Source organism: Artemia franciscana, chromosome 20 (assembly GCF_032884065.1).
Source record: "Artemia franciscana chromosome 20, ASM3288406v1, whole genome shotgun sequence".
Taxonomy (NCBI): domain Eukaryota; kingdom Metazoa; phylum Arthropoda; class Branchiopoda; order Anostraca; family Artemiidae; genus Artemia; species Artemia franciscana.
The window spans coordinates 13,858,399-13,886,134 of NC_088882.1; the positions used below are offsets into that span (position 1 = coordinate 13,858,399).

General features: G+C 35.7%; 1 protein-coding gene across 4 annotated transcripts in view; it reads right to left on the reverse strand.

Annotated features, from left to right (window-relative positions):
• Positions 1–27,736, reverse strand: part of LOC136039776 (exportin-6-like) — a 125,726-nt gene that overhangs the window by 74,134 nt on the left and 23,856 nt on the right. For all 4 annotated transcript variants that reach the window (XM_065723642.1, XM_065723639.1, XM_065723640.1 and 1 more), the window contains 3 exons: positions 26,864–27,060; positions 18,410–18,646; positions 13,938–14,139 (listed from right to left, as the gene is read on the reverse strand). In XM_065723642.1, coding sequence (XP_065579714.1) covers positions 13,938–14,139; positions 18,410–18,646; positions 26,864–27,060 — 636 coding nt within the window. The remainder of the gene's footprint in view (positions 1–13,937; positions 14,140–18,409; positions 18,647–26,863; positions 27,061–27,736) is intronic.

Here is a 27,736-nt window from a genome sequence, read left to right on the forward strand (position 1 = left end):
GGAAGCCCACAATACCTTTGATCAAGGCTGCAACCTAACAAAGGACGAACCACAGCCCATAGGAACCAAAAACTAGAAAATTACTTCTTAAAAAACACCGGCTATTGAGAAAAAAAAATCGCTGTAGCTGATACCGGAATGATAATTAATATCTCGATTAATATTGACAGCAAAATATTATTTCCGTAACAAACCTAGAGGAATTTCGAAAAATAGTCTGAAACTCCTGAAAAACGGCTTCAGTCCGAAACAGAAAGTATACCCCAAGAATCGCCATGGCCATCACTTTTTTGCAAGGATAACACTGATGCGGCTTCTTTTTCTCAACTGCTCCCAAAAATAGAATGCTAACGCCTCTATAATTGCCACACTCACTCTCATCACCCAATTAAAATTTTATCAAAGTTAAAGTTTAACTACATTTTTCCATAAATCGAAGCCTACCTACTCCTCTTCTTTTTGAAGACCATAATAATAGTCTTCGGTTATACTAGTGTTTCCTCTCATTGAGACTATCTGTCTTAACTTCAATCTAATCAGCCAAGGCTCTCAAGTTTTTCATTACTTCCGCCAAGCTTATGTCTGCAGCTCCAATTTTCTGTGATGATTATACGTCAGTATCAGCTTCTTCAGCTGGAATAATTTTGATATCAGTTACTTCGGTAGTTGTGAAGCCAAAAATGGTTCGGTGATACCCAGTGTTGATAGTGCTTCTCACGTAACTCTGAATTCAGCAAAGAGTAACTTACAAAGAATTTAGTGGATGTCAAGACAAATTCGTTGCTTTGTTTTTGCCTATGTTCCGTCGTCCCTATAATATTGTGTTTGCTCCATTGCCCAGTCCCGTCTTTGCCTGTCTTTATTGCTGTAAACCTTTGCTAATCCATTCTTTTATCTTCTCCTGTTTTTCGTTTCTGTGTTCTTTCCGGAGGTTGTTTATTTGTTTCTTCCTTCTTTACCTCACGGTCAGAAATGCATCAAACGTTACCAAAATGAACGAGAAGCGATATGTTTTTATCCTCTCGGAAAAATTTGTATGTCAATGCATTGTACCAAGACCCTTTCAAAAAAATAGTCTGTTGAACAGCAGAAAAATGTTTGCGTGTTTCTAGATGGTTCAGGAACTTCAGATATATTTCAAACCATCAAAATGTAGAACAGAAGACCAAACTTAGATTTAAGAACACAATTCTGAAACCAAGAAGTAGAACTTGGGTGTCAAAATTGAGAATCCAGGCCATGTTGATAGTATTTTTGTTTCACTTGCTTGGGACTGTTAGAATCAGACAGTTAATTGTTATTACCATCCCGAAGTATTGCAAGATTTTAATGAAGGAAGTAATAAAAAAATTTAATTCAACATTCCTTAAAGTCAACTAATTACCCTTAACCATTCAAAAAATATTAGAGAAACGCCCGTTTGACAGCCTGGATGCATATAGTATATTTGTGTCTTTTAACTTGAGATCCCATTCTTTAATCAGTAAATACAGATAATATACTCTTTCAGTTATAATTCACACTAAAGGGTGATTAAGTTAAAGCGCATCAGTTTGGCAATTACAAAATGTACACGTTTTGGCAGCCATCAGTTATCTATTATGTCATTTATCTATTTTTTAGATCGCTACATTTTCGTTATTTTTCGTCTTTCTGCGGGAGAAAATAAAAGAAGCTTTCAGTATTGATCGTAGCAGCAATATATCAATGGAATCATTTCAGACACAACCAGGTCTGGACACCACAAATATAATTTATTTCCTGTGATTTAGGCATATTATATGAATTGCAAAAAAATGACTGAGCAGAGACTGTATGTCTCTGCTCATAGTTGACCACTGTAGTTAGATATGTAAAAGACTACAAAATAGAGTACATTCACCCGAAACATTCCAACATTGCCAGCACTGGAAATCTCAACGTTTTAGATTTAAATGAGGACTTTCATAGGCATCTTATTATTGTATTTGTTTGTGTCAATCACTAATGCTAATGTTGAAATACCAAAGGTCACAAAATTGACAGAACTGCTAAAAAATGCATACAAACAATGCAAATCCTGCGAAACCTGTAATAAAACGAGGAACACAACCTTTCACTGTGACAATGATGATGATTGCTTTTGTTTAATTACTGAAAAAATACCCCGTAACTGGGACGAAGCCTCGGCATTATGTAAAAAGAATCCACCAGGCTCAAGACTTTCAGTGATCCATAAGTCTAATCGCCATCATATTCTTTCTAAAATCCTCAAACAAGATAGCGTTGAACACTCCTGGATTGGACTTTCGATAAAAGAATCTACGGAAGACAGTTATGCTGTATCTACTCATATATGGGATGATGGCCAAATACTCAATCCTGTAGAATCTTACCATCGATTTTATGATGATAGTCAACTCACTCCTAGGGAATCACGCCCTAGGAAATGTATTTACATGAAAAACGATGGAAAATATGGCGAAGCAGATTGTGATGTCCTTAAACACTTTAGCTGCATTGTTCCACTTGCTTCTCGTACAGCTATTAAAATTTTTGAGTATGGAGAACCACTATCCCTTCCTGATATGAGCAATTTTCATATAGATAAAACCTTTCAAGAAGAGCTCTGTAATGACCATTGTGCCATCTTAGTATTTGAAAAGTTTCCAATGACATGGGAGGAAGCTGCAACCAAGAGTTGTATTTCAAAGGTTTCCCGAAAAAAACTCATCGAATTAAATAGAGAACTTTATCCAGAATTTTTGAAATTCATAAATAGAGTTACTGAAGAATACAAGGATCTTGAGGTTTGGACTGGCTTAACAAAAGAAACGAATGAAACTGAATGGTATTGGCTAGATGAACATAAAGAAAGAAAACAATTTGATGTCCCAAAATCTTGGTGGGATGCAGGTGAACCAAAAGACTATAAGACTAAAACAGCAGTTTCAATAACGAAGGATGGGAAGCTAAGAACTTGGCCTCATAATGAAAAAGAATTACCATTTGTGTGTGAGATACTTTGCATATATTCAAAATACAGCAGTTGTAGGAAGGCAATTTCTACCCCAAGTTCAGAAGCACCTACGATAGAAACGACTACACCAGAAACCCCTAAACTACCAATTAGCATAGATATGATGGACCCTAGACAACTCAACCAGTGTGAAAATGAAGAAATTCAAAGCCATAACTGCACTGGTACTAATCAAATGTGTAAATGCACGACTTACATTGAAGAGGATTACGATTGGGATACTTCGAAAAATCTCTGCGGAAGGATAAATTCAGAAGCGACTCTCTTTTCTTTGAATAAAATCCACATGGACGATTTTTTTTATCTAATTTCTCACAAGAAAAGAGCTATAAAGATGGACTTTTGGATTGGTCTAACTAAAAGGGAAAATGAACAATGGACATGGTTAGATGGTTCTCATTTTGAAGATTCAGATATTCAGTGGATATCACATCCATCATCAAATGGAGAAACTACCCTTTGTGCTGCATTACGATGGGACACGGCGATTTCTCCTAAACACCAAAATTCTACTACATTAGTTAGAATGTCTTGCAATTTTAATGGCCTACCAGCATTATGTGATTTCATGCTGAAGGATAGTGAATTATATAGAAAGGATTTGCTAAACCTTCTAAGAGTCGGATTGAGCAAAACCAGTGGTTATCTGGAAAATGAAGAACAGTTACCCATTGCAAACATAAGTCGCCTCAACGACTTATATGAGGCTCAAGAATTTACAGACACGTACCTCCATTTTTCTAAACTAAAAACGGCTTTGAATTTAACAATCACAGGAGATATGATTCTTAGCGATATTAATACAACTAAGAATGAAATGGGAGATAAGATAAAAAACATAACTACAGAACTTCAAAGCGTTTTAGAGCAGTACCCCGCTCTTGTAAGCCAATTTGAAAACTCGGCTGAAAAGAACACGACTGAAATAGGGAAAACTGTACAACAGACATTACTACTTCTACGTCGGTTAGACCTTTTAAGAAAAACCAGAGGTAAGGACAACGATGAAGGCAACGAAAAATATGAAGATATAACGATAAAATATGACAATCAATGGACAACAATATACGCCGGGGTAGCAATGCTCATTGCTTTACTGGTTATATTCATCACGGGGGTGAGCCAAAGCAATGTGACAGAAGATGATTATGAATGACGAAATAGTTCGACTCCAAATAATACACATAGGAAGAGAAACGAAAGACAAGTTTAGCAGAATAAAATAGTTATTCCTGGTGACATGCTCAGTCATAAATCTTTGAATAATTTTTTTTGGGGTCTTCAATTGTCTTCAAATGACTCAGAGAACTGATAGAATATTTAAATTACCCTTGCCCTATACCTATCTACCTTAGTTCTGCCCTAGGATGGATGATAGACCATCTATCAACAAGTAATAAGAATCATTTTTATACAATTCCGAAAAAGTTATGTCATTTATTTCCTTTCACACAGACTAACTGTCTTGGCTCTACTCTGATTAGCCAAGGCTCTCAAGTTTTTCATCACTGCTACCAAGCTGATTTTGATTATCCTTAGTCACCACTAAAATATTACAGAAACACCATTTTACCAAACTGGATATACCTAGCGGGTTTTGATTGAGTTTTTTATCTTTCCCCAGCAATCCCTACATTTTAGACCTTAACACCCTTAGGAATTCCTACGATATTGTAAATATAGCATATGAAAAACCTTGATGTCATTAGCGTGTTTTGATTTAGTTCAACATTCCTCCAATATTCTCTGAAAGTTTCAACTTATTACCTTCAGCTACTCCTGAGACATTGGATATATCCGCTTTTGATAACCGTGATGTACATAATTTTTTTTTTAATTTTGTTCAATATCCTACACAACATCCCCCCGAGGAATTAACTCGATTCCTCAGCCGTTTCTGAGACATTACAAACAAGCTCTTTCGACAACCAGGAAGCATATAGTGTCTTTTGATTTAGGTGATTTAAGTCAATTAACATATCCCAGCAGCTCCAGCCTAATAAAGGACGAACTACAGCCCATAGGAACCAAGAACTAAAAACTACGTCTTAAAAAACAATGGCTACTGAGAAAAAACTGCCATTTTTAGCTGATTTTGGAATGGTAATTATTATCTCGCTTAGCACGAATAGTAAAATGTTATTTCTGAAAAAATTCTTTTTGTCGATTGATCACCCCATCATGGAAATTCCAACTGAACACCCTAAGTCATGTCTGAGACATGCTCTTTTGACAACTTGCATGCACATAGTGTTTTGATTTAGTTTTACTCCCCCTTCAATATTTTCTGATACTTTCCCCTTGACTTCATTAGAAGACCTTTTGATATAAGTGATAGTTGTGGCAAGTAGTACTAACATGCGCATATGGCATTTTAGTCAATTGATCCCCCCCATAACTTACTGAAAGTTTCAAATTAATTGCCAAGGCTATCTTGAGGCAAGCCCTTTTGATAACATACATGTACGAAGTATGTTTTGATTGATTTTAACATTACCCTCAACTTTCCCTGCAGGCTTCATCTGAAATCCCTTCCCTTTTGTTTGCAGCAAAGGTGCACGACTCTGCCACTCTTAATAACAGATAGTATAAGTAAGTAATGGGTGGATTGTATAACTTATAACTCTAGTCCCAAGGGCTGTACAAGAGTTGATATCCCCAGAGGAATAGTTGTTGTAACTTTCAACCATGTTGTACAAAATGGGTATCGCAAGGAAAATAGCTATCCAATAAATTTTGAGAAAAAGTAGGAGCGAGGGAGGCTACTTCACCTCCAATCATTTTTGACTCTTGAAAAGAACATTGAAAATACCGATTTCCGATCAAATGAGCGCCTTCTGAAGCTTCTACGACGAATCTTTCCATACAAAGTGCCTTGGTGAAAAGAAAATATAAAAGAATAAATAACATATTGCAACGATGAAGCCATTATTCCGTCAAATATTCAGGGGGAATTCGAATTGATAAAGTAAAATATAACAATCTATGGATAACAATATACACCATGGTAGCAATGTTCATTGCTTTAAGCGTTTTAGTTATCGTGGGGGTGTGGCATTTGCTGACAGGAGATGATCATGAATGAAGAAATGTTAAATAATAGAGGCCAATGGTAGGCAAAATGAAAAAGTTGAATAAAACAAGTTTTACTGAAGACGATACACATAGGAAAAGAAATGAAAGACAAGTATAGCAGAGTAGAATACACTATAAACTTGTCTTTACAAAAAATTATGTATGAAACACGATTAAGGGTTGACAAATTCAAACACACGAATATCCTTAAAAGAACAAGAGCTAAGAGCTCATATGGCACTTGTGACGAGGCAAGAATAGCTAAGAGCCAAGAGCTCATATGGTATGAGCTCTAACAGAATTCTAAAAATCAATAGATTGATTTAAAAGGAAAATCAGAGACTTAATGCCGGTCAGGATTTAGAACCAATCAAGTGCCGTACGAACAAATTCGCAAACTCCTTTGTACCATATTTCGTAAGAGCATTTAACAAGTGTTAATTGTAATTTTGTGATTGTAAAAGTAGCATAATTTAGCGTTCATTTTTGAGTGCTACGATAGCTATTTAAATAAACGAATACGAATACGAATAAAATAAGAGCTCTGAGTCACGATGTCCTTCTAAATATCAAAATTCATTAAGATCTGATCACCCACTCGTAAGTTATAAATACCTCATTTTTTCTAATTTTTACTCTCCCTTTAGCCCCCCCCCCAGATGGTCGAGTCCTGGAAAACGACTTTATCAAGTCAATTTGTGCAGGTCCCTGACACGCCTACCAATTTTCATCGTCCTAGCACGTCCAGAAGCACCAAACTCGCCAAATCACTGAACGCCTCCCCTCAACTCCCCCCAAAGAGAGCGATTCCAGTACGGTTACGTCAATCACGTATCAAGGACATTTGCTTATTTTATCCACCAAGCTTCATCCCGATTCCTCCACTCCAAGTGTTTTCCAAGATTTCCCCCTCCAACTAACCCAATGTCAAAAGATCTGGTCGGGATTTGAAATAAGAGTTTTGAAACATGAATTCCTTCTAAATATCAAATTTCATTAAGATCCAATCACATATTCGTAAGATAGAAATACCCCAATTTTCACGTTTTCGGTTCCCCCCTCCAACTCCCCCCAATGTCACAGGACCTGGTCGGAATTTAAAATTAGAGCTTTAAAGCACAAGATCCTTATAATTAGCAAATTTCATTAAGATCTGGTTACCCTTTCGTAAGTTACAAATAGCTCATTTTTTAAAATTACCCCCCCCCCCCCAACTCCACCAAAGAGAGCAGATCCGGTCCTGTTATGTTAGTCACATATCTTAGACAGGTTTTTATTCTTCCCATCCAGTTTCATCCTGATCTCCCCGCTTTAAGTATTTTCTAAGATTTCCGGTCCCCCCCCCTCCCAACTGCCACTGGATCCGGTTGAGATTTAAAATAACAAATCTGAGTTACGAGGTCCTTCTAAATATGAAGTTTCGTGAAGATCTGATCACTCCTTCGTAAGTTAAAAATACGTCATTTTTTCTAGTTTTTTTCAGAATTACCCCCCCCCCCCACTCCAAATAGAGCGGATCCGTCCAAGTTATGTAAATCACGTATCTAAGACTTCTGCTTATTTTTCCCACCAAGTTTCATCCCGATCCCTCCAATCTAAGCGTTTTCCATGATTTTAGGTCCCCCCCTCAAACTCCCCACAATGTCACCAGATCCGGTCAGGATTTAAAACAATAGCTTTGAGACACGATATCCTTCAAAATATCAAATTTCATTGAGACCCGATCACCCGTTTGTAAGTTAAAAATACCTCATTTTTTCTAATTTTTCAGAATAACCCCCCCCCCCCCCAACTACCCCAAAGAGCACGGATCCGTTCCGGTTATGTCAATCATGTATCTACGACTTGTACTTATTTTTCCCACCAAGTTTCATCCCGATCCCTCCGCTCTGAGTGTTTTCCAAGATTTTAGTTTTCACCCTCACACCCCCACCCCACCCTCCACCCCAATGTCACCAGATCCAGTCAGGATTCAAAATAAAAGCCCTGAGACACGTTATCCTTCCAAACATCAAATTTCATTGAGATCTGATCAACCTCTAGTAAGTTAAAAATACTTCATTTTTTCTATTTCTTCCGAATTAACGGGCCCCCCACTCCCCCCCCCCCCAGATGGTCAAATCGGGAAAACTTTTTCTAATTTAATCTGGTCCGGTCCCTGATACGCCTGCCAAATTTCATCGTCCTAGCTTACCTGGAAGTGCCTAAAGTAGCAAAACCGGGACCGACAGACAGACCGACAGAGTTTGCGATTGCTATATGTCACTTGGTTAATACCAAGTGCCATAAAAACAATCTATATATATAAAAATAAGTTGTCTGTGTGTTATGTCTGTTACACTTTGTCTGTTACGCCAGATTATATCTTCTATATATATAAAAGAAAACAAACTAAAATGTAAAAACTGGAAATTGCATAAATATTTCGAAATATTTTGACAATAGATTAAAGTAATTCGAAAAAAGAAAAATGGTAAAAAACTAAAAAAAAAACTAAAAAGAAAAAACTAAAAAAAAATTAAAAATTAAAAAAACTAAAAAAAGAAAAAGCTAAAAAGAAAAAACGTAAAAAAATAAAAAAGATTAAAACTAAAAATAAAAAAAACTAAAAAAAGTCAAAAAACTAAAAAAAAAATAAAAAAAATGGGAATTTTCCATATATTTCAATATATTTTGACAATAGATTAAAGTAATTCGAAAACCTTAAAACATATTCGAAAACCTTAAAACCGATTTTGACATTTAATATAAATTATTGGAGCTTTAGCATGCTTGGCACGTAAAGATTTTTCCAAGTGTCAATGTTAGAATGAATATTGACAAATTGAAGAAAACAAATCAATAAAAAGAAGAAACTAAAAAAAAGAAAAAACTAAAAAAGAAACTGTATCTATATATATAAAAATAAGTTGTAAATATGCATGTTTGTTTGTTTGTGGGTTTGCATTTGACGTCATTATAAGTACATAAGGCTTTGTATATGACGTCATTATAAGATGACGCTACAGACCGGGACACCGGGACACAAATGACGACCGGGACACAGGGAATATAAATGACGACCGGGACACTCAAAGAGAAATTACAGACCGGGACACAAATGACGACAGGGACACCGGGACATAGGGAATATAAATGACGACCGGGAAACTCAAAGAGAGATTACAGACTGGGATACCGGGACACAAATGACGACCGGGACACAGGGAATATAAATGACGACCAGGACACAGGGACAAAACTACAACGGGGACGCCGGGGGCACAGGGGGATATATAAATGACGACGGGGACACAGGAAATGTTCGATTAGCAATCACCATCAACAAAGCTCAAGGGCAATCGATACAAAAATGCGGTATAGACCTGAATACGGATTGTTTTCCCATGGACAATTATTATGTTGCATGTTCAAGAGTTGGTAAACCTGACAATCTATTTATATGGACAGACAATGGGACAGCAAAGAATGTTGTATATTTGCATGTTTTACGTAGTATATATATATATATATATATATATATATATATATATATATATATATAAATAAGTTGTCTGTGTGTGTGTGTGTCGAGTGACGTCATGTTTGTGTGTCGACTGACGTCATGTTTGTTGATTGACAAAATTACACACCGGGACATCGGGACACAAATAACGACCGGGACACCGAGGCATCTATACATATAAAAATAAGTTGTCTGTGTGTCGAGTGACGTCATGTTTGTGTGTCGACTGACGTCATGTTTGTTGATTTACGAAATTACACACCGGGACACAAATGACGACCGGAACATAGGAAATATAAATGACGACCGGGACACTCAAAGAGAAAGCGACCGGGACACAAGGAATATTCGATTTGCAATCACCATCAACAAAGCACCGGGACACAAATGACGACCGGGACACAGGGAATATAAATGACGACCAGGACACTCAAAGAGAAATTACAGACCGGGACACGAAGACACAAATGACGACCGGGACAAAAATGACGACCCGGACACGGGGACACAGGGAATATAAATGACAAACGCGAAACTCAAAGAGAAATTACAGACTGGGACACCGGGACACAAATGACAACCGGGACACAGGGAAACAACAACAACGGGGACGCCGGGGGGCACAGGGGGATATATAAATGACGACAGGGACACAGGGAATGTTCGATTAGCAATCACCATCAACAAAGCTCAAGGGCAATCATTAGAATAATGAGGTATAGATCTGAATACAGATTGTTTTCCCATGGACAATTTGCATGTTCAAGAGTCGGTAAACCTGACAATCTGTGTGTATGCACAGACAATGGGACAGCCAAGAATGCTGTACATTCGCGCGAAGCGCCCCCACGGTACAGATCTGAATACAGATTGTTTTTCCAATGGATAATTTGCATATTCAAGAGTCGGTAAACCTGACAATCTATTTATATGCACAGACAATGGGACAGCCAAGAATGTTGTACATTAGCAAGTTTTACGTAGTTAAAAATATATATATACATATATATATATATATATATATATATATATATATATATATATATATATATATATATATATATATATATATATATATATATATATATATATATATATATATATATATATATATATATATATATATATATATATATATATATATATAACTATCTATATCCACAGGTGGGACACAGGGACACAACTACAATGGAGCTTAACTAATATGACGCGTAACGACTTGCACGCGCGGGAGGGCTTGGGGGGGGGGGGGCACGAAGCGCCCCCACCAACTAGGTGTTGGGGTGGCGCGAAGCGCCACCCCAACAGCTAGTATATATATATATATATATATATATATATATATATATATATATATATATATATATATATATATATATATATATATATATATATATATATATATATTCACAGGTGGGACACAGGGACACAACTACAATGGCGCGTAACTAATATGGCGCGTAATGACTTACGCGCGTGGGGGGGATTGGGGGGGCGCGAAGCGCCCCCACCAACTAGGTGTTACCAACAGCTAGTAATAATATATTTGTTTGCTCTACAACTCAAGTCTAAGTCTAAGTGAAGACTTAGTTAAGTCTACTAGTTAACTTTGTTGCGTCGCCCAGCAAGGTTTGGTCTTAGGTGGAGACCGAGCTTCGTTCAGTACCAGACACTCGTTCAGTATACTATTATCCTTTTGTTTTAAGTAATGAGGTGGGAAATTAGTAATTTCCATTGAATTAAGAAGTCCTGGCGTGAACTCCAATCTTCTTTCTTGTTTATCTTTCACATAATTATAACATCTATAGAATTTGTATTCTGCCGCCAGTCTCAGCATTAATTTTGCTTGTCCTGTGGTGGCGCAGTGGATTAGACCTTAGCTTGGTAATACGGGACCCAGAAATCGAATCACTGCAGGAATGCACAGCAGGACCGATGCAGGGACCATAGTAGACAAGAAGCGTCGTTAATTCTTAAATAAATTAATTTTGCTTACTTCTTTTTTGAGCGCCGCTAAAACAACAGTTTCCTCATTCCACTGTAATTTGATTGTTTGGCGAATTGTATGTCTTCTAACCGTAGATTTCGTTGTCTATCATTTCCATTTACGATTCGTTGTGAGTCTAGCTGTCACTTGTTTCCAGCCACACATTTCGCTGTGCATTGTTTTCTTCTGCAATTCGTTGTGATGCTCTTTATCATAAGTTTTCCATGTATATAGTGTCAGTGTACAGTGCTTTCGTAAGCCCTTTGAGTTTCAGATACCAGTTTGTGTAAAACCACTAGCAAGCGACTGAAGTCGTAGAAAAAGCTAAACCAATTAATTTGGAAACTATGGAGGATGCAATACTATCCAACAGTAGGGCGTCGTTAAAAAAAAATAAAAAAAAATCATTAAGATCCGATCACCCGTCCGTAAGTTGAAATACCTCATTTTTTCTAATTTTACTACCAAAGAGAGTGGATCCGGTCCAGTTATGTCAATAACGTATCTAAAAAAGTGCTTATCCTTCCCACAAAGTTTCATCCCGATCTCTCCACTCTAAGCGTTTTCCAATATTTCTAGTTTCGCCTCCAACTCCCCGCAATGTTACCAGATCCAGTCAGAATTTAAAATAAAATTTCTGAGACACGAGGCCCTTCTAAATATCAAATTTCATTAAGATCTGATCACCCGTTCGTAAGTTGAAAATACCTCATTTTTTCTAATTTTTTCGAATTACCCCCCCCCCCCCACAACTCCCCTAAGGAACGTATATCTGGTCTGGTAATGTCAATTACGTATCTAGGACTTGTGCTTATCCTTCCCACTAAGTATCATCATGATCTCTCTGATCTCATCACCAGTCCGTAAGTTAACCCCCCCCCCCCAAACTACCCCAAAGAGAGTAAATCCAGTCTGGTTATGTCAATCACGTATCTAGGACTTGTGCTTATTCTTCCCACCAAGTATCATCATGATCTCTCCACTCTTTGCATTTTCCAAGATTTCCAGTTTCCTCTTCCAGCTCCCCCCAATGTCTCCAGATTTTGTCAGGATTTAATATAAGAGCTCAGAGGCATGCGGCACTTCTAAATATCAAATTTCATTAAGATCCAATTACCCGTTAGCAATTTAAAAATAGCCTACCTCATTTTTTCTATTTTTCCGAATTAACGAATTATGCCTCTCCCCACCCCCACCCCCCAAAGACAGCAGATCCAATCTAGTTATGTCAATCACGTACCTAGGACTTGTGCTTATTATTCCAACCAAGTTTCATCCCAGTCTGTCGACTCTAAGCGTTTTCCAAGATTTCCGGTTCCCTCCTCCGACTCCTCCTAATATCACGAGATCTAGTCAGAATTTAAAATAAGAGGTTGGAGTTAGGAGTTCCTTCAAATTTCATGAAGATCCGATAACCCGTTCGTAAGTTAAAATACCTCATTTTTCAAATTTTTCAAATTAACCGTCCTTTCACTCCCCCCCCCCCCAGATGGTCAAATCAGGGAAACGACTATTTCAAATTTAATCTGGTTGGGTCCCTGATACGCCGGCCAACTTTCAGCGATCCCTAGATTGATCACGTATCTAGGACTTACATTGATCAGAACTCCCCCCAGATGGTCGAATCAGGGAAGACAATTTTTTAATTTATTCTCTTCTGGTCCCTGATACGCCTGCCCAATTCCATCGTCTTATCTCATCTAGAAGTGCCCAAACTAGCAAAACCGGGACAGACAGACAGACAGACCGACAAAAATTGAGATCGCTACATGTCACTTGGAAAATACCAAGTGCCATAAAAATGGGAGTGGTGGACCCAGTAAACTGAGGAGAAAAAGAATAAGGCAAATTTAATGCGCTAAAAAAGTCATCTATGGAAACAAAAGGCTGCGAAACCTGAATTTTCCATTACCGTTCATAATACGAACAGACAGTTCAGACTACAGACTAGTCTAGTACTATTTCAACAGTACAATGACGGAGAACACCCAATCAAATATGCGTCAAAAAATAAAGTTTAGTATAATCTAAAAAGAATGCTTAGTATACGGGGTTACAAAATTAGATTATTATATTTATAAGATACAAATTTAAGATAATCATGGATCATAGCCCTTTGCGTTGCCTAATGATAATGGAACCAGATAACCAGCGATTTGCCAGATGGGCCCTTTGTCTCCAGGAACGTTACTTCGAAATGCAAATTAAACCCAGTAGGGAGAATGGGAATCCCTCCTTTTGTTAATTCGTGGTACATTTTCAAAATCAAGGAGTTCAACTAGACATGGCAAGAGAGAGGAGAGAGGAGAGAGGAGAGAGGAGAGAGGAGAGAGAGAGAGTTTTCTACTTACCACTATAGGGATAACTTTTGAGTAATATAGTACTGCGATATCATAAAGAATTTCGATGATTGTTTTCAAGTAAATCTGCCAAACATTTTCTGAGTCATTGTCAACCGCAACATCAAAAATCGCATCAATCTGTTCACTGTTGTAATCATACTGTATTTTCTTCAGTAGCATGTCAGAAACAGCAAGGAATACTGGCTCAAACCTAAAGAGACAAAGTGTGCAAATCATCATATTTCCGTTTAGAACCTTATGTAACTGGCCTATAATATTTATAAGGGAATCTCATTTTATATTAAACAAGACATTTAGGCCTGTGCGTTTAAGAATTTTGAAAAAAAAATGCATATATAATCAAAATTGAAAAATTCAGTTTGGAATCATGGCGAAAGTGAACTTAAAGGTTTTCTAGAACATTTAAATACTTACGATAGAAACCTGCAATTCACTCTAGAGACCAAAAAAGATGGAAAATACCTTTTTTAGATGTATTGATAATACGCAGTGTGAATAAACTTGAACTTACGGTTTACAGAAAACCTACGCATAATAATAGATACATTCACTTCAAATCTAGCCATCCTCCACAGGTTAAAAGAGGTGTGGTAATATCTCTTGTGGATAGAGTACTTAATATCTGTTCAGAGCCGTATGTTAAAAAAGAATTAAATTTTATTACAGACATACTTTTTGGCAACGGGTACCCAATTTCTCTCATAAATACTGTTATTGCTCAAAGATTAAAGATACATTCTTCTGAAGCCTTAAATCCCACACCAGTAAATGATTCGAATAAACCCACAAGCACGATTTACCTACCTTATATTCCGAAAGTTATTTCAAAACTGAAAAAAGTTTGTTTAAAGAACAATTTACGTGTTGTATTCACAAGCAATTTAAGTATAATGAATTGTCAATTCTGGTAAGGATAAAACCCCAATTACTCGTCTACAAGGGGTGTATCAAATACCATGTAGTTGTGGAAATTATTACATTGGTCGAACCCACCAAAATTTAGGAACAAGATTGCAGCAACACAAAGAAAGTATTGAAAAAGCATTAAAATATAAAAATAACTCCATATCTTTCGATTCAGCTCTAAGTAATCATATTTTTGAAAATCCAGACCATTATGTTCTATTTGACGAAACAATTCTAATTAGCAATGACCTAGGAATTAAACAAACTGTCCGTGAGGCAATCGAAATCAAACGAAACTTAAATAATAACACATACCTAAATAGAGACTTGGGTGAATACACACTCAACCCGATGTACACAAAATTAATTATAGAAAATAATCTAATTCAAAATAAAACAAAAATAGGAACGAACAAAAACAAGCCCAATATCAAAAGAACTATCAGATTAGCTGCAGAGTTAGTGAAGTTAGTGAAATGAATGAACCTTTTTATCTTGCAAAATGTTAGCTTTTATCAGACAGTCTTGGCTGAACTTTTCGTTAAGAAGTAATGATGCCAAGGCTATTTTAAAAAAATGGATTTTTAACTGAGAATTTTTATTGTAAGTGTTTTATTGTTTTTTATTTTTTCTTTGCTGAAGACGGCCCTTAGATATAGGGTCGAAATATTCAAATAGGTTTTGTTGATTCACTGTCTTGGGAAAAAAGTCCTCATTATTCTCGCTTTTGTTGTTATAGTTTCATAATGACCACTCTAGCTGTAATAACGTCCGGCAAAATTAGTTTCGGTTCTCCGGTACCTGGTCTGGCGATTTTGGACTTAAAAATGAAGCAACAGCATTCTAATTTCAGTAACCAATAAATTTTAAGGGATGTGAACAGATGGAAACCGATTATAAATTTCGGTGCATAGGAAAATCATTAGAGCAATATAGATGGCAGTGATGATACTCAATGTTTACAGGGTAAAAAAAAGGAACATTACCTGCTAAACCGTAACGCTAGGACAACAGAGCTCGACAACCTTTATAGAAAGAATGAAGAAATAAATTTCTATTGATGTGTTAACTCCACATCTCGAATACTGACACATGTTACTCCGTACTCCTTTCATTCTGGCTTCTCTAAAAACTCTTAAGAACCAAAGAGTTGATGTAATATAGATTATTTTTATGTTCGTTTCTATAATCCTTTTTTGCTTGTTATACTAAACTTAGCTTCTGCAACGGGCAATAAATTGATTAATACCAATACGAATACGATTTTGAAATAATACTTTTATGACATATTTACAAGGAAAGAGGAAAAGGGACTGAGAAAAAAATCATATGAGAAAATTTAGGCTTGTAAAAAAAACATATAAAAAAAAATCTCAATAAATGTTTGGGAATGGCTTTTATGGTACTTGTGTATTATTCAGAACACACTCAATAAGTAAAGTTAGGCTCTTTCGTGAATTAAATATTTTGTATATAGAGGTGGTTAGGTTAGGTTAAGTTGGGTATTTGATATAATGCACCCCCCCTCCCTAATGTGCAAATATATAGCCCAAACTTTTGATAAAGCTAATGGAGTAAAACAAAACGATGGAAATATAATACTTTATTAGGAAAATGGTACAATTACAACTTACAATAATGTACCCAGAGCACAGAAATGTCGTTAAGAATCCTAACCACGTGTTTACACGTAAATTGACTTTTTTCAAACATGGCCTATTGTTACACTTCCAAAAATGTTCCTACTCGTAAGAGTATAAAGTCATGTTGTGTCAATTGACGCACTGATCCTGGAAAAATATAATAGCCTCTTTTTCAGTCTTTGGCCAATCACAAATCTTCATTTCAAAATCCATGTTCAGACACTATCACTATGCGTAGCAAACTAATTGAGTTTTGTGTTTGTGGCTATGAAACCGAATTTTCTCAGCAAAATTCTTGAATGTGTTCTGAATTGAATCAATTAAATAATGAAAAGTACCAAATATTTGATTAAAATGTACCTCCATCGTAGTTTGTTTTACGAAAGAACCTAACTTACCTTGTTGAGTGTTTTCTGAATAATACACAAGTACCGATTTTTTTATGTATGGACTACGAAAATTTTGATATAAAAAAATAATTAAAATTGCTAAATTTTCAGTACATCAAATATTTTTCGGGAAAATCAGCACGCAAAATTCACGCGTTTTGTCCAGTTGGCAAGCGTATACTTGGCCATTCATGCGTCATTGTTCAACAAGCAGCTGCTGCTTCTATTTTCTAAGAGTAGTACTAAAGAAGAATCCAGTTTGTTTCTACCCCTCCCACAAGAAAACAACCTGATTTGTTTCGGCAACCAAAGGTCAAAAGTGATTGGAGGGCAACAATCCCCTCCCACACCCATCGAATCCCGAACATATCTCATCAAAATTTTGAGACAGCTATTTTGTTCAGTTTAGTTGAAAAGTCTAGAAATTATGTCTTTGACAACCCTCATACCTTCACAAGACCAAAATACAATTTGGACTTTACTGAAAAAAATGGCTGTGGATTGTCAGTTTAGTATAAATGTACTGATATACATTCCTTAAAAATTTTGTAATTTTTATTTTATTAAATTTCAAAAAGTTGAAACATTTTAAACGTATTTTGTTTATTTAAATCACATAATAAATAACCAAGTCAAACTCAAACGAGCAAAAATTAACATGAGTAGGGCTTACTACCCCCATAGCCTCTCAAGACCAGAACATAATTTGCACTTTACTGAAAACAAAATAAATTTAAAATGTTTTCACTTTGTTTTTACTTGTTTAAAATTTTTAACCTGTTTTGTTACGCATGGGGGATCGAGCTAGAACCTTTCGGAAAATGTTTTCTTAGAAAGTGAGAACTTTTAATGTTGTATTCTGGTTAAAAGGGTAGTATTTTTTTTTTCGGGTCTTAGAAAAAAGTATACACTACAGTTTGTATTTTCTTTTTTATTCCTGTGTTCCGACAGGTTCTTATGCTAGTAATACTATAAACTCGTCAGAGCGTATGAGCACTAGAGATCGAAAAAAATATCGAACACCTCTCTTTTATCTCAATTTAATCAACAGTTCTGCATTGACCAACTCTTAAGAATCCCTCAAAGACTTGAAGCCGTAGTTCGTATTGTTGTTCAATAAATATGATGGGTCAAGTCTTTCTTTTCTAACGGGCGATTAAGCAGATATTTTATGGATACGTTCTTAATCCGTTTTTAGGACGTCACTGCACGTCCAATATGCACGTCCGTTACTCTTTACCAATATGCATACTGGTTTGGAATCAAGCCCAATATTTTACAAAAAGTTAAAGTTGGTATTCCATAGCCCAAGTTCAAAACTAAAATTTTCTTAAAAAAACTGTGATGAACATATTCAATCAGTAGGCCTTCTTACCTATCAAGTAGGCCTTCTTACCTATCAAGTAGGCCTTCTTACCTATCAAGTAGGCCTTCTTACCTATCAAGTAGGCCTTCTTACCTATCAAGTAGGCCTTCTTACCTATCAAGTAGGCCTTCTTACCTATCAAGTAGGCCTTCTTACCTATCAAGTAGGCCTTCCTTATTCATTTTGGCTTCTTGAAGCTTTAACGAAAAGATTTCTAAAATAATTTGCCAAATGTCTAAACATGCTATAAAGGCATCAGTAGCAGTTTGTTCATCCGTAAGTCTGAATAGGAGAAAAAAAAAGCTTTCAACATTAAATCCGGGTGAATACAAACATCTTGTAAGATGACTTTGGACGAAGTTCTGTACAAAATCGATGAATCTTGACAAATAGCTGAAAAAGAAACGTATGTTAAAATGGGAAATAACAAAAAACAAAATCTTGAGAAAATAATCTATCTATGGTCAGTAGGAAGATAAAATAAAAAAAAAGACGTCTGCATGACTTGCTTGTATTAAACTAGGCGTCTCCAGTAGTCCAGTGTTGATTAAACTAGCCGTCTACCTAAGTGGTTAACATGCTATGCTCAAAATCCTTCGTCTGTGATGACAGAAGTTCGAGTCCTGATGCCAATGGTTATTTGGCATGGAAAGGTGTCAGTAAAGTGACTCTGTATGTTCAGCCGGAGTGGACCAGCCCTAAATGGGTACTTAGAGATTCCTGAGGAAAATAAACAGGAAGAGTTTTCGAAAACACTAGGCCAGTTCAACAGTAGATCTTCTATATGCTAAAAAGTATAATGGTGAGCCCAGATATGTTGGTAAAATATTAATTTAACATGCCTCCTTTTATACCTCTAGCGTACGCAAAAATCTTGACTGCCACAAAAATTTAGGGATAACCTTTTAAGGAAGAACGTAGAAAACAGTTTTTTGGCACTTTTTTTTGCGGCATTTCGGGGGTACACAATATTTTTTCGGCTTCTGCATTGGGATCATTTAGCCCAAGGTTCTATATAAGTTTTGGGTAAATTCAAAAATTTGGCCCTTTTTTTAGCCCTCTTTGTGAGAGGAGGGACAAATTTCAAATGGACCAATCATTTGAATCCTTTGAATATTTTTTGTGCATTGGTCCCCTTGGCCCACGGACTTCGGCTGTAAGTTTTAAACTGATAAGCAAAAAGGTTCCACAGCTCATTTCCAGGTCATTAGCCCCTCCCCTTCCCTCCATAAAATGTTGATGATCTTTTTGAACCAATAAAATAAACCCTAAAAGTTTCACACCACTGGACTTCCACGATTAAACATGCTCCCCTCCCTTTTCTTTCACCGTAAAATGTATCTGTAAGAAACCGACAATTCATATAATTTACAGCCCTTACCCCAAGGACACTGGGGGCTGTGTCATCTTTTGGTGAATATTTATTGATATTTACACCTATTCCCAACAATATAGCGACCTAATGTTGATCAGATGTCCTCAGACGTTAACAAAGACTGGATATAAAAAAAAAAGTTCTTTGACAATGGTCGGCTGCTCTCCAATCACTTCTGACTTTCAAAAAAGCAACTAGAAGTCTTAACTTCCGATTAAATGAGCATACTCTGGGGGTTAGAAAGGGGTAAACTCCTAAGAAGAACAAATTCTGCTAATTTTAGGGTTTAATGTTGCTCTTTACTTTTATCTGATAATACTTCTTACTGTTTAGCAGAAAAATATTTGGTCTTGGTTGTCTTGTCAGCTAAGAACGTCTAGGGAAGTTCCGCTGGGCAGAGATATCAGAATTTCCCTAAAGGTATTCTCTGGAAACGAAACACGTAGCTGAGTAAATCAAAAGACAACTGAGTAAATCAAAAACGTCTGACGGCCGGGGTTCTTGGAACAGGGGAGACAATGGTGGACACTATCTCAAAACACCATAACTGAAAGGCTGTCAATAATAAAATGCTGTTGGTGTTATATTTTTTTGGGTTTGGAGGCAATAGGCTTTTGTCATTTTATATAACAAAAATTTGGATTTACTATTTCATAAGGACCGTTATTTTCGTCACTGATTTTTTATTTTCAGTGCCATTCAGTTTACAGGATATCTAAATTAAACTATTAAAAGCACCAAATGGCAATTTTTTAATGAGCTTATTTAGTTTCCAAACAAGAAAAAATGCCACTTTAGACAATAGGGAAGTTGCTTTTTTTTAAGGTTATTTTTCGTTCACTTTACTTCACGCTCTTTAATTAATCTTTATGCTAACTTAACTTTACGCACACTCTATTAATTTTTAGTTCCGATTTATAAATTCTTTGCGATATTTTCAGATTGCCTTCTTAAATTAGTAAAATTAAGCACGTAGCTGACACTCCACGTGTTGCTGGGGCGCAAAGTGCCACAGCAACGCGTGGCAAGAGCCTATATATATATATATATATATATATATATATATATATATATATATATATATATATATATATATATATATATATATATATATATATATATATATATCCCCAGAGAAAATTCATCTCCCGAAAAATGTCTGTTTACTTCCCAATAGCAAATGCTCTGTGGCAATAGGCAATGGGCTATTTCTTTTTCGAATTAAATAAAAAACAAAACAAGTTCAAAATAGGGATGAAGTTATCTACCTCTACTTTTTAAAACAATAAAAACTTTAGCGTAAAGAGTGAGGCGTTGAGAAGGGGACAATACGGGATAACTTCTGTTCGTTTGAAGCTTTAACGTTGCTCCTTACTTTCACTTAATTTTTTTTTTTTTTTATTTCGGAAAGTTTTTCAACTAATACTGGTTCGAATTTGGCTCAATACAAATGAAAAATAAAAATTACAGATTAACTTTATAAGATCTATTCCTTATATGGATGGTTGTCCCCTTCTCAGTAACATACTGTTTACGCTAAAGTTGTTTACTTAAACTTGTTTATTAAAGCACTTTAAGAAAAAAACTTCCTATTCTAATTTTGAAAACCCATGTTTCAGTAAAAGCTCTTAAAAAATTGAACAAACAGTCAAACTTTAGCGTAAAGGACAGGGTATTAGGAAGGGGACATCCTTCATAAATGGTGGGGGCAACACTCCCCCTCATGGAAATCTCCCTTAAGTGAAACTTCATCCAACGTAAAGTAAACCTTCCCCCGTCAAATTCCCTCCAGACAGTTCCATCCCCGGTGAGAATCACCCCTCCTAGTCAAATAGCTTGCGGAAGATATTCTCCTTAGTTTTCCTTCATTTGAATAAGACTAATCTCTAATCGATTTCTCGATCACTCCAGAAATGCCCCCTTCCGTGGAAATTATTTCCCAAAAATCAAAACACGCGGAAAATAGTCCCCGGATAATTCCGCCGGAACATCTCCCCGTGAAAAATTGGCAGAAACCGCAATACTTCTGGGCCGGCCATTGAAGTTTTTAATAATTTGGTATTTCTTATCAAAATATTTATAATATTCATTGCTACTACTACTACTACTACTAACAACTCACCGCGGCCCCAAACCGCCAGAGGTCAACACAGCTACCCACGCTCCTCCTCCATCCCAATCTATTCAAAGCCTCCCTCTGTACACCCTCCCAGGAAACTCCAATTTGCTTTAGATCTTTGTTTATGACATCCTCCCACGTCAACCGCGGATGATCTGCTTTCTCTTTATCCCCAGACGGTTTTCAAGCCAGTCTCCCTGCCGGGGATGTTGTGTGAATAGTTTTAAATATGTGTAGTCAAAGAATAAAAAAAAGAACTTGGCCGAAAAGAATAACCTTCTTAATCCGCAGATCGTACCCTAGCCATCTCAACCTTTCTCTCATTATAGCCCAAAAGAGCGGGACTGACCCAAACTTTTCGTACAGCCTACTGTTTGAAATAAGATCAGTCAGCCGGGTGCCCAGAACAATCCGTATGCAATCTCTCAGGAAAACATCTAGTAAATCTTCATCTGGTTTTCGGAGCATCCATGCTCCCGAGCCATATTTGACCACTGTCATCAGTGTAGCTTATTTGACCAATGTCATCACTATAGCTTCCAATATTCTAATGGTTTGCAAACGTACCCTCCTATTCTTACAAATTTTGTTTAATTGAAAAAAAAACACCCTGAGCCTTTGCTATTCTACTTTTAACATCTTCCTGCTCCCACCGTCTTTACTAATAATACTACCAAAGTAAGTGAAGCTTTTCATCTGATCAATCTTTTCGTTACCAAATGTAACCTTTTCCTTGTCAGTCATTCCTAGCCTTAGCCACTTAGTTTGCTTAACATTTATTTTCAAACCAATTCTAGCACCCTGAATTCGCAAAATCTCTAAAAGTTTATTCATTTTGCTCATATTTTGATCTAGGATTCTTCAATCATCAGCATAATCTAAATCCAGGAGATTTGCCCTACCCATTTGATACCATGGTCTACCATTGCCTTTTCTGTGCTTCTTAAGACAAATGCATCAAAATCATCCATATAAAGGGGGATACAACACAACCCTGCTTAACTGATTTAATACAAAACCAGTTGCTAACCCCATTTCCTACATAAGTGCAGTAGTATTAACGCTAGTAACTACATAATCGCAGTAACCGCAGCAGCAGTGTTTTTGTCTGGTATAAAACAAGGATAAAACCTTTACTAAAGCCTTTCTATCAACAGAATCGGACGCTTGCTCATAATCCATAAAACTGAGGACTAAAGTTGAATGATAACTCAGGTACTTCTCAATTATTAACCTAAGAGTGAAAATTTGGCCGACAAATCCTCTACCTTTTCTGAAACCTCTTTTCTACCTTTTCTCTTAAAGCTTTGTCTACAGCATATCCCAGTCTAAAAAGTATCTTATTACTAAGTAATTTGCTACCTACAGAGACAAGACTAATGCCTCGATAATTACCACACTCACTTTTATCACAATTCCTACATAGTGGTTTAATTAAGGTTTTCCCAAAATGGCTAGGTAATTCCCCTTTTTCAAAAATCATATTCATAATCTTCAGTAACTTATTTGTAATCTCAGAGCCGCCATATTAATAACACACATTTACCACACTATCAGCACCTGGAGCCTTATTATTTTTTAATCCTTTTAGTACTGTCGCTAATTCTTCCACAAAAATCATATCTTTCTTCCGATCCAAAAAGAATAGCGAAAATATCGGGGTGTCAAATAATCAGGTGTTTCATCATATTGTTTTTTTCTTTTTGGCTGTCTTTTACGCATATCTTTTGAATATTCTTTCGACACACTTAATTCCATTACTTTTTGTTCAAAACACTCAAAATTTTCTCGCTGAGATACGGAAAACTTGTAAAAATTCGTAAATATTAACAACCGTGATCAAGTCTATTGTAGAAGCTTGAATTTCTTTACTCACTTTGTTAATTCTCTCCAAAACTACATCCCATATTACAGCCATAACCGCTGTCTCAAGTTTTTCTAGATTTCTTTTTTCACTTTCAATTTCTTTACTCACTTGGTTGATCCTCTCCAAAACTCCATTCCACATTACAACCATAACCGCTGTCTCAAGTTTTTCTAGATTTCTTTTTTCACTTTCAATTTCTTTACTCACTTTATTAATTCTCTCCAAAACTCCATTCCACATTACAACCATAACCACTGTCTCAAGTTTTTCTAGATTTCTTTTTTTACTTTCAATTTCTTTACTCACTTTGTTAATCCTCTCCAAAACTCCATTCCAAATTACAACCATGACCGCTGTCTCAAGTTTTTCTAGATTTATTTTTTCACTTTCAATTTCTTTACTCACTTTGTTAATCCTCTCCAAAACTACATTCCACATTACAACCATAACCGCTGTCTTAAGTTTTTCTAGGCCCAGAAGTATTCCAGTTGCTTTGTTTTGCATTACAGGCTTTTCACAAAAGTCATCTTTGATTGATTCTAGTCTTAATGACTTCGGACCAAGAATTTCTTAAACTCTTACAATCGTCTTCTCTAGTTGACCAAAGAGTCAAATTTATTCCTTCTAATGGTATTTCTTTCATAATTTCAGACATTTATTTTTTTCAGCGTTGCGTAGAACTTATGAAAAAAAAATGTAGACGTCTTGAAGCAATATAAAGAAGCGACAAACTTCTGTGGAAGATTCAGCAGCCACAGTTGCAACCAAATTCAATGAGTGGACACGCAAAAGGTGCTTGTTTTTTAATTTTAGCCTTTAAGCCATTGTATATATCAGCCATATTCAGAGCATTATCATGGCTGTCCACGACAATCTTCAATATTCATATCTAGTGTTTTAAATTCGGAAACAATACAAGAAAACATTTCTTCAGCTTTATGTCCTACTGAGGGCAAAAACTTTACAAATCTTTCACACGATTAACCTGTTTTTCAAAACGTATGTAATGACCAGAGTAAGTTGGTCCACATGCTCTATGTCTGGTGTAGTATCTAGGAAAAAAAAAATATCATGACTGTCCACGACAACCTTCAATATTTATGTCGATGTTTTAAATTCGGAAATAATGCAGGAAAATATTTCTTCAGCTTTATGTCCTACTGAGGGCAAAAACTTTACAAATCTTTCACACGATTCACCGGTTTTTCAAAACGTATGTAATGAGCAGAGTAAGTTGGTCCACATGTGCTATGTCTGGTGTAGTATCTACGATAAAAAAAAATTGTCCGCTTTTGTATCTCGTCTTTAATTTTTTTTTTTGTATACTTTATGACTCATCAAAAGAATAAACTCATCGTAAATGGTTTTAGACAAGTAACTGGTACGTCCAGATCCTTGATTTCCAAAACGTTTAATCGTTTAATATGACAATCTAAAAAAGTGTCGAATTCAGCTAACAGTTCCAAAATCATACAATAATTTCCGTTGTGTGGATCACCGAACTTTTTATTTTTTTTTCCCTGAAAGCGGACCTCTTGAACATAATAGTTTCACCACGGCAACAATTTTCTTTAGAACGTTTCGACAATACGTAATTTCTTCATCAATCTGGACATGCAGCAAATGATCAAGATTTGGAGATTTGGAGATCTTTACTTTTGGAATTAATTGATGATTCCACCACCGCTTCTTCTTCAAAGAGAATATCTACTTTTTCAAAAGTGGATGTAGATGGTAAAGCTAAAGCCATTGATGGTTGTTCTTCAACTGCAGCAACATTTCCTTTTTTTTTAAACTTTCGATTTTCATCGTTTTACAGATGATTTCTGTTTGTTCTTCTTTTTTCATTTTGGCCTTCCTTTTATACTCAGCTCCACTAAGTCGCTTTAATCTATCGCTCATTTTAATAATTTTTATCCAAAACTTAAATGGAAAAGATAATAGATTTATTTCTTGTTTACAGTAGTTAAAAATTTAATAATGTCTAAGTAATTATGAGTGATTTATTTCTCAGTAAAATAATACTATTATCATATATACTACTTACCTATTATAAATGAGTGACTGCGTTAATGTAATTTACAAAAAACTTGTAAACAAAATTACAGCAAACATTCAGAACAAATTTTATTATATTCTCAAAAAAACTTAAACTGTTATAATTCAAAAGATAGCACACCCATAGTTAATTTTTATATAGTCAATTCTATATATATATAGACTAATGCTTCATAAACTTATAACTATAAAATTTGTTGTTTTTTTTTTTGTATGAGCCGACAAAATACTACCGACAACGTCAGTAAAATTTGCCAACAAAATACAGTGTACACATCAAATAAATTTGATAGTCTATTCAGGGATTTTAAGAATTTGAAACATAAACAACGCCAATAAAGTGATCGCGCCGAAGAATCAGTGTATTAGAATAACAAAGACATATCTCAATATTTGTTCCTTTAAGTTATATTTATTATTGTTAATTTTTTGGATTACCCCAAATTTAAGCCGCCCCCAAATTTTGTCACCCATGTGCGCTGCTTGCACACCGCCTAGATACAGACCCGGTACATTCAATACGTAGGACGCTAGCGCTATCGTTTCAGCTTCGGTCTATTTGAACATTTTCTTCGGAATTTTTATTAAAATCCACCACCCCCAAAAATTTGCCGCCTTTGGTTTCAGCCTACTGGTAAATCCACCACTGCTTGTTAGTAAAATAGGCTCTGGCCATAACTGAGCTCAGAAATTTTGTTTATCTATCTATAGTGTCTATAAGAAAAAGAGCTACAAAATACTGATATCAGTAAACCCTAGCCTTAAGATTCGTTAAAAAGCAATGTCCGATGGATCTTCCTTTTTTTTTCTTTTCTTTTTTTTAATGTTGACGGTACAAGTGAGCTATTACAATAATGAAAGCGTATGCTCAACTGAGAGTTATTTGGTTCTTGTAGTTCGGCTAAGATTTTTTTTTGTGTGTAAAAAAAAACAACAATATATCTGAGAGGGAACCTGACAGAAAAATCTATTAAGAAAGATACAATGTAATTTTTTTTTTTTAATGTTGACGGGACAAGTGAGCTACTACAAAAATGAGAGCGTATGTTCAAATGAAAGTAATTTGGTTCTTGTAGTTCGACTAAGATTTTTTTTGTGCAAAAAAAAAACAAAAAAAAACAAGAGATTTGAGAGGGAACCTCATAGAAAAATCTATTAAGAAAGATACAACGAAAAAAAGGAAATCCTCACCCTTCGTCAATCTCGCTCAGAGCCAGCTCACCCAATTTATTAGGATGTAGCATTTCTTCAAGTATACTGAAACCAGAAATGATGACATGTGCTACCAACGAGCTAGCGTTATCAGCATATGGTTTTGCAATAATTTCATTTATTACTGACATGGCTTCAAATGCAACCGCATACCTTCCACATGTGGCTTCTAGATCCTGAGTTGAAAAAAGAACTGTTTAGGATGTACCGTTAAACCGTAATAAAAGATGGTGAATTTTGTCCTTTAAAAATGACACCTGAAAGACGGCTGGAATATTAGTCCAATCCCAAATACAAGCAAATCCAAAAGAATAACTATTTTAGATTTCGCAAAAAATCGTCTATTATAATTGAAAGAAAATAGCAGAGACGGGGGAAAAACACTTCCAGGAAACTGCTGAGTCATCAAGTCCTGAGAAACTCTAATAATTTCATTCAAATAGATCAATCTCTAAATAATCTAGTTTGTGCAAAAAGGGATTGTCTATAATATCCGCTCCGCTACGAATATTATTCGATTGAGCAATATGAGAACTAGTGCTAACCTCATCAAAACAAAGCTTAAAAGCCTTTGGATTATTTCAATTTTGATTTGCTTAATTGAAAAAACGAAGAAAATACTCGAAAAACATTGATCTTATTATCTTATTCACTATGCAGTCATCATCTGCTACAATTAAAAAAAATATATAAAGTCTCTTTTTTCCATTGTCGGTCTAACAAGGCTTAAAAGACCATTACATAGCTCCCAAACGTAGCTTCTAAATACTTCAATTTCTCTTTTTCTTCCACCTATACATCTTATTTGAAAAATCCTTATAAACTGACAAGATCTCTGGTTTATTAAAGTAA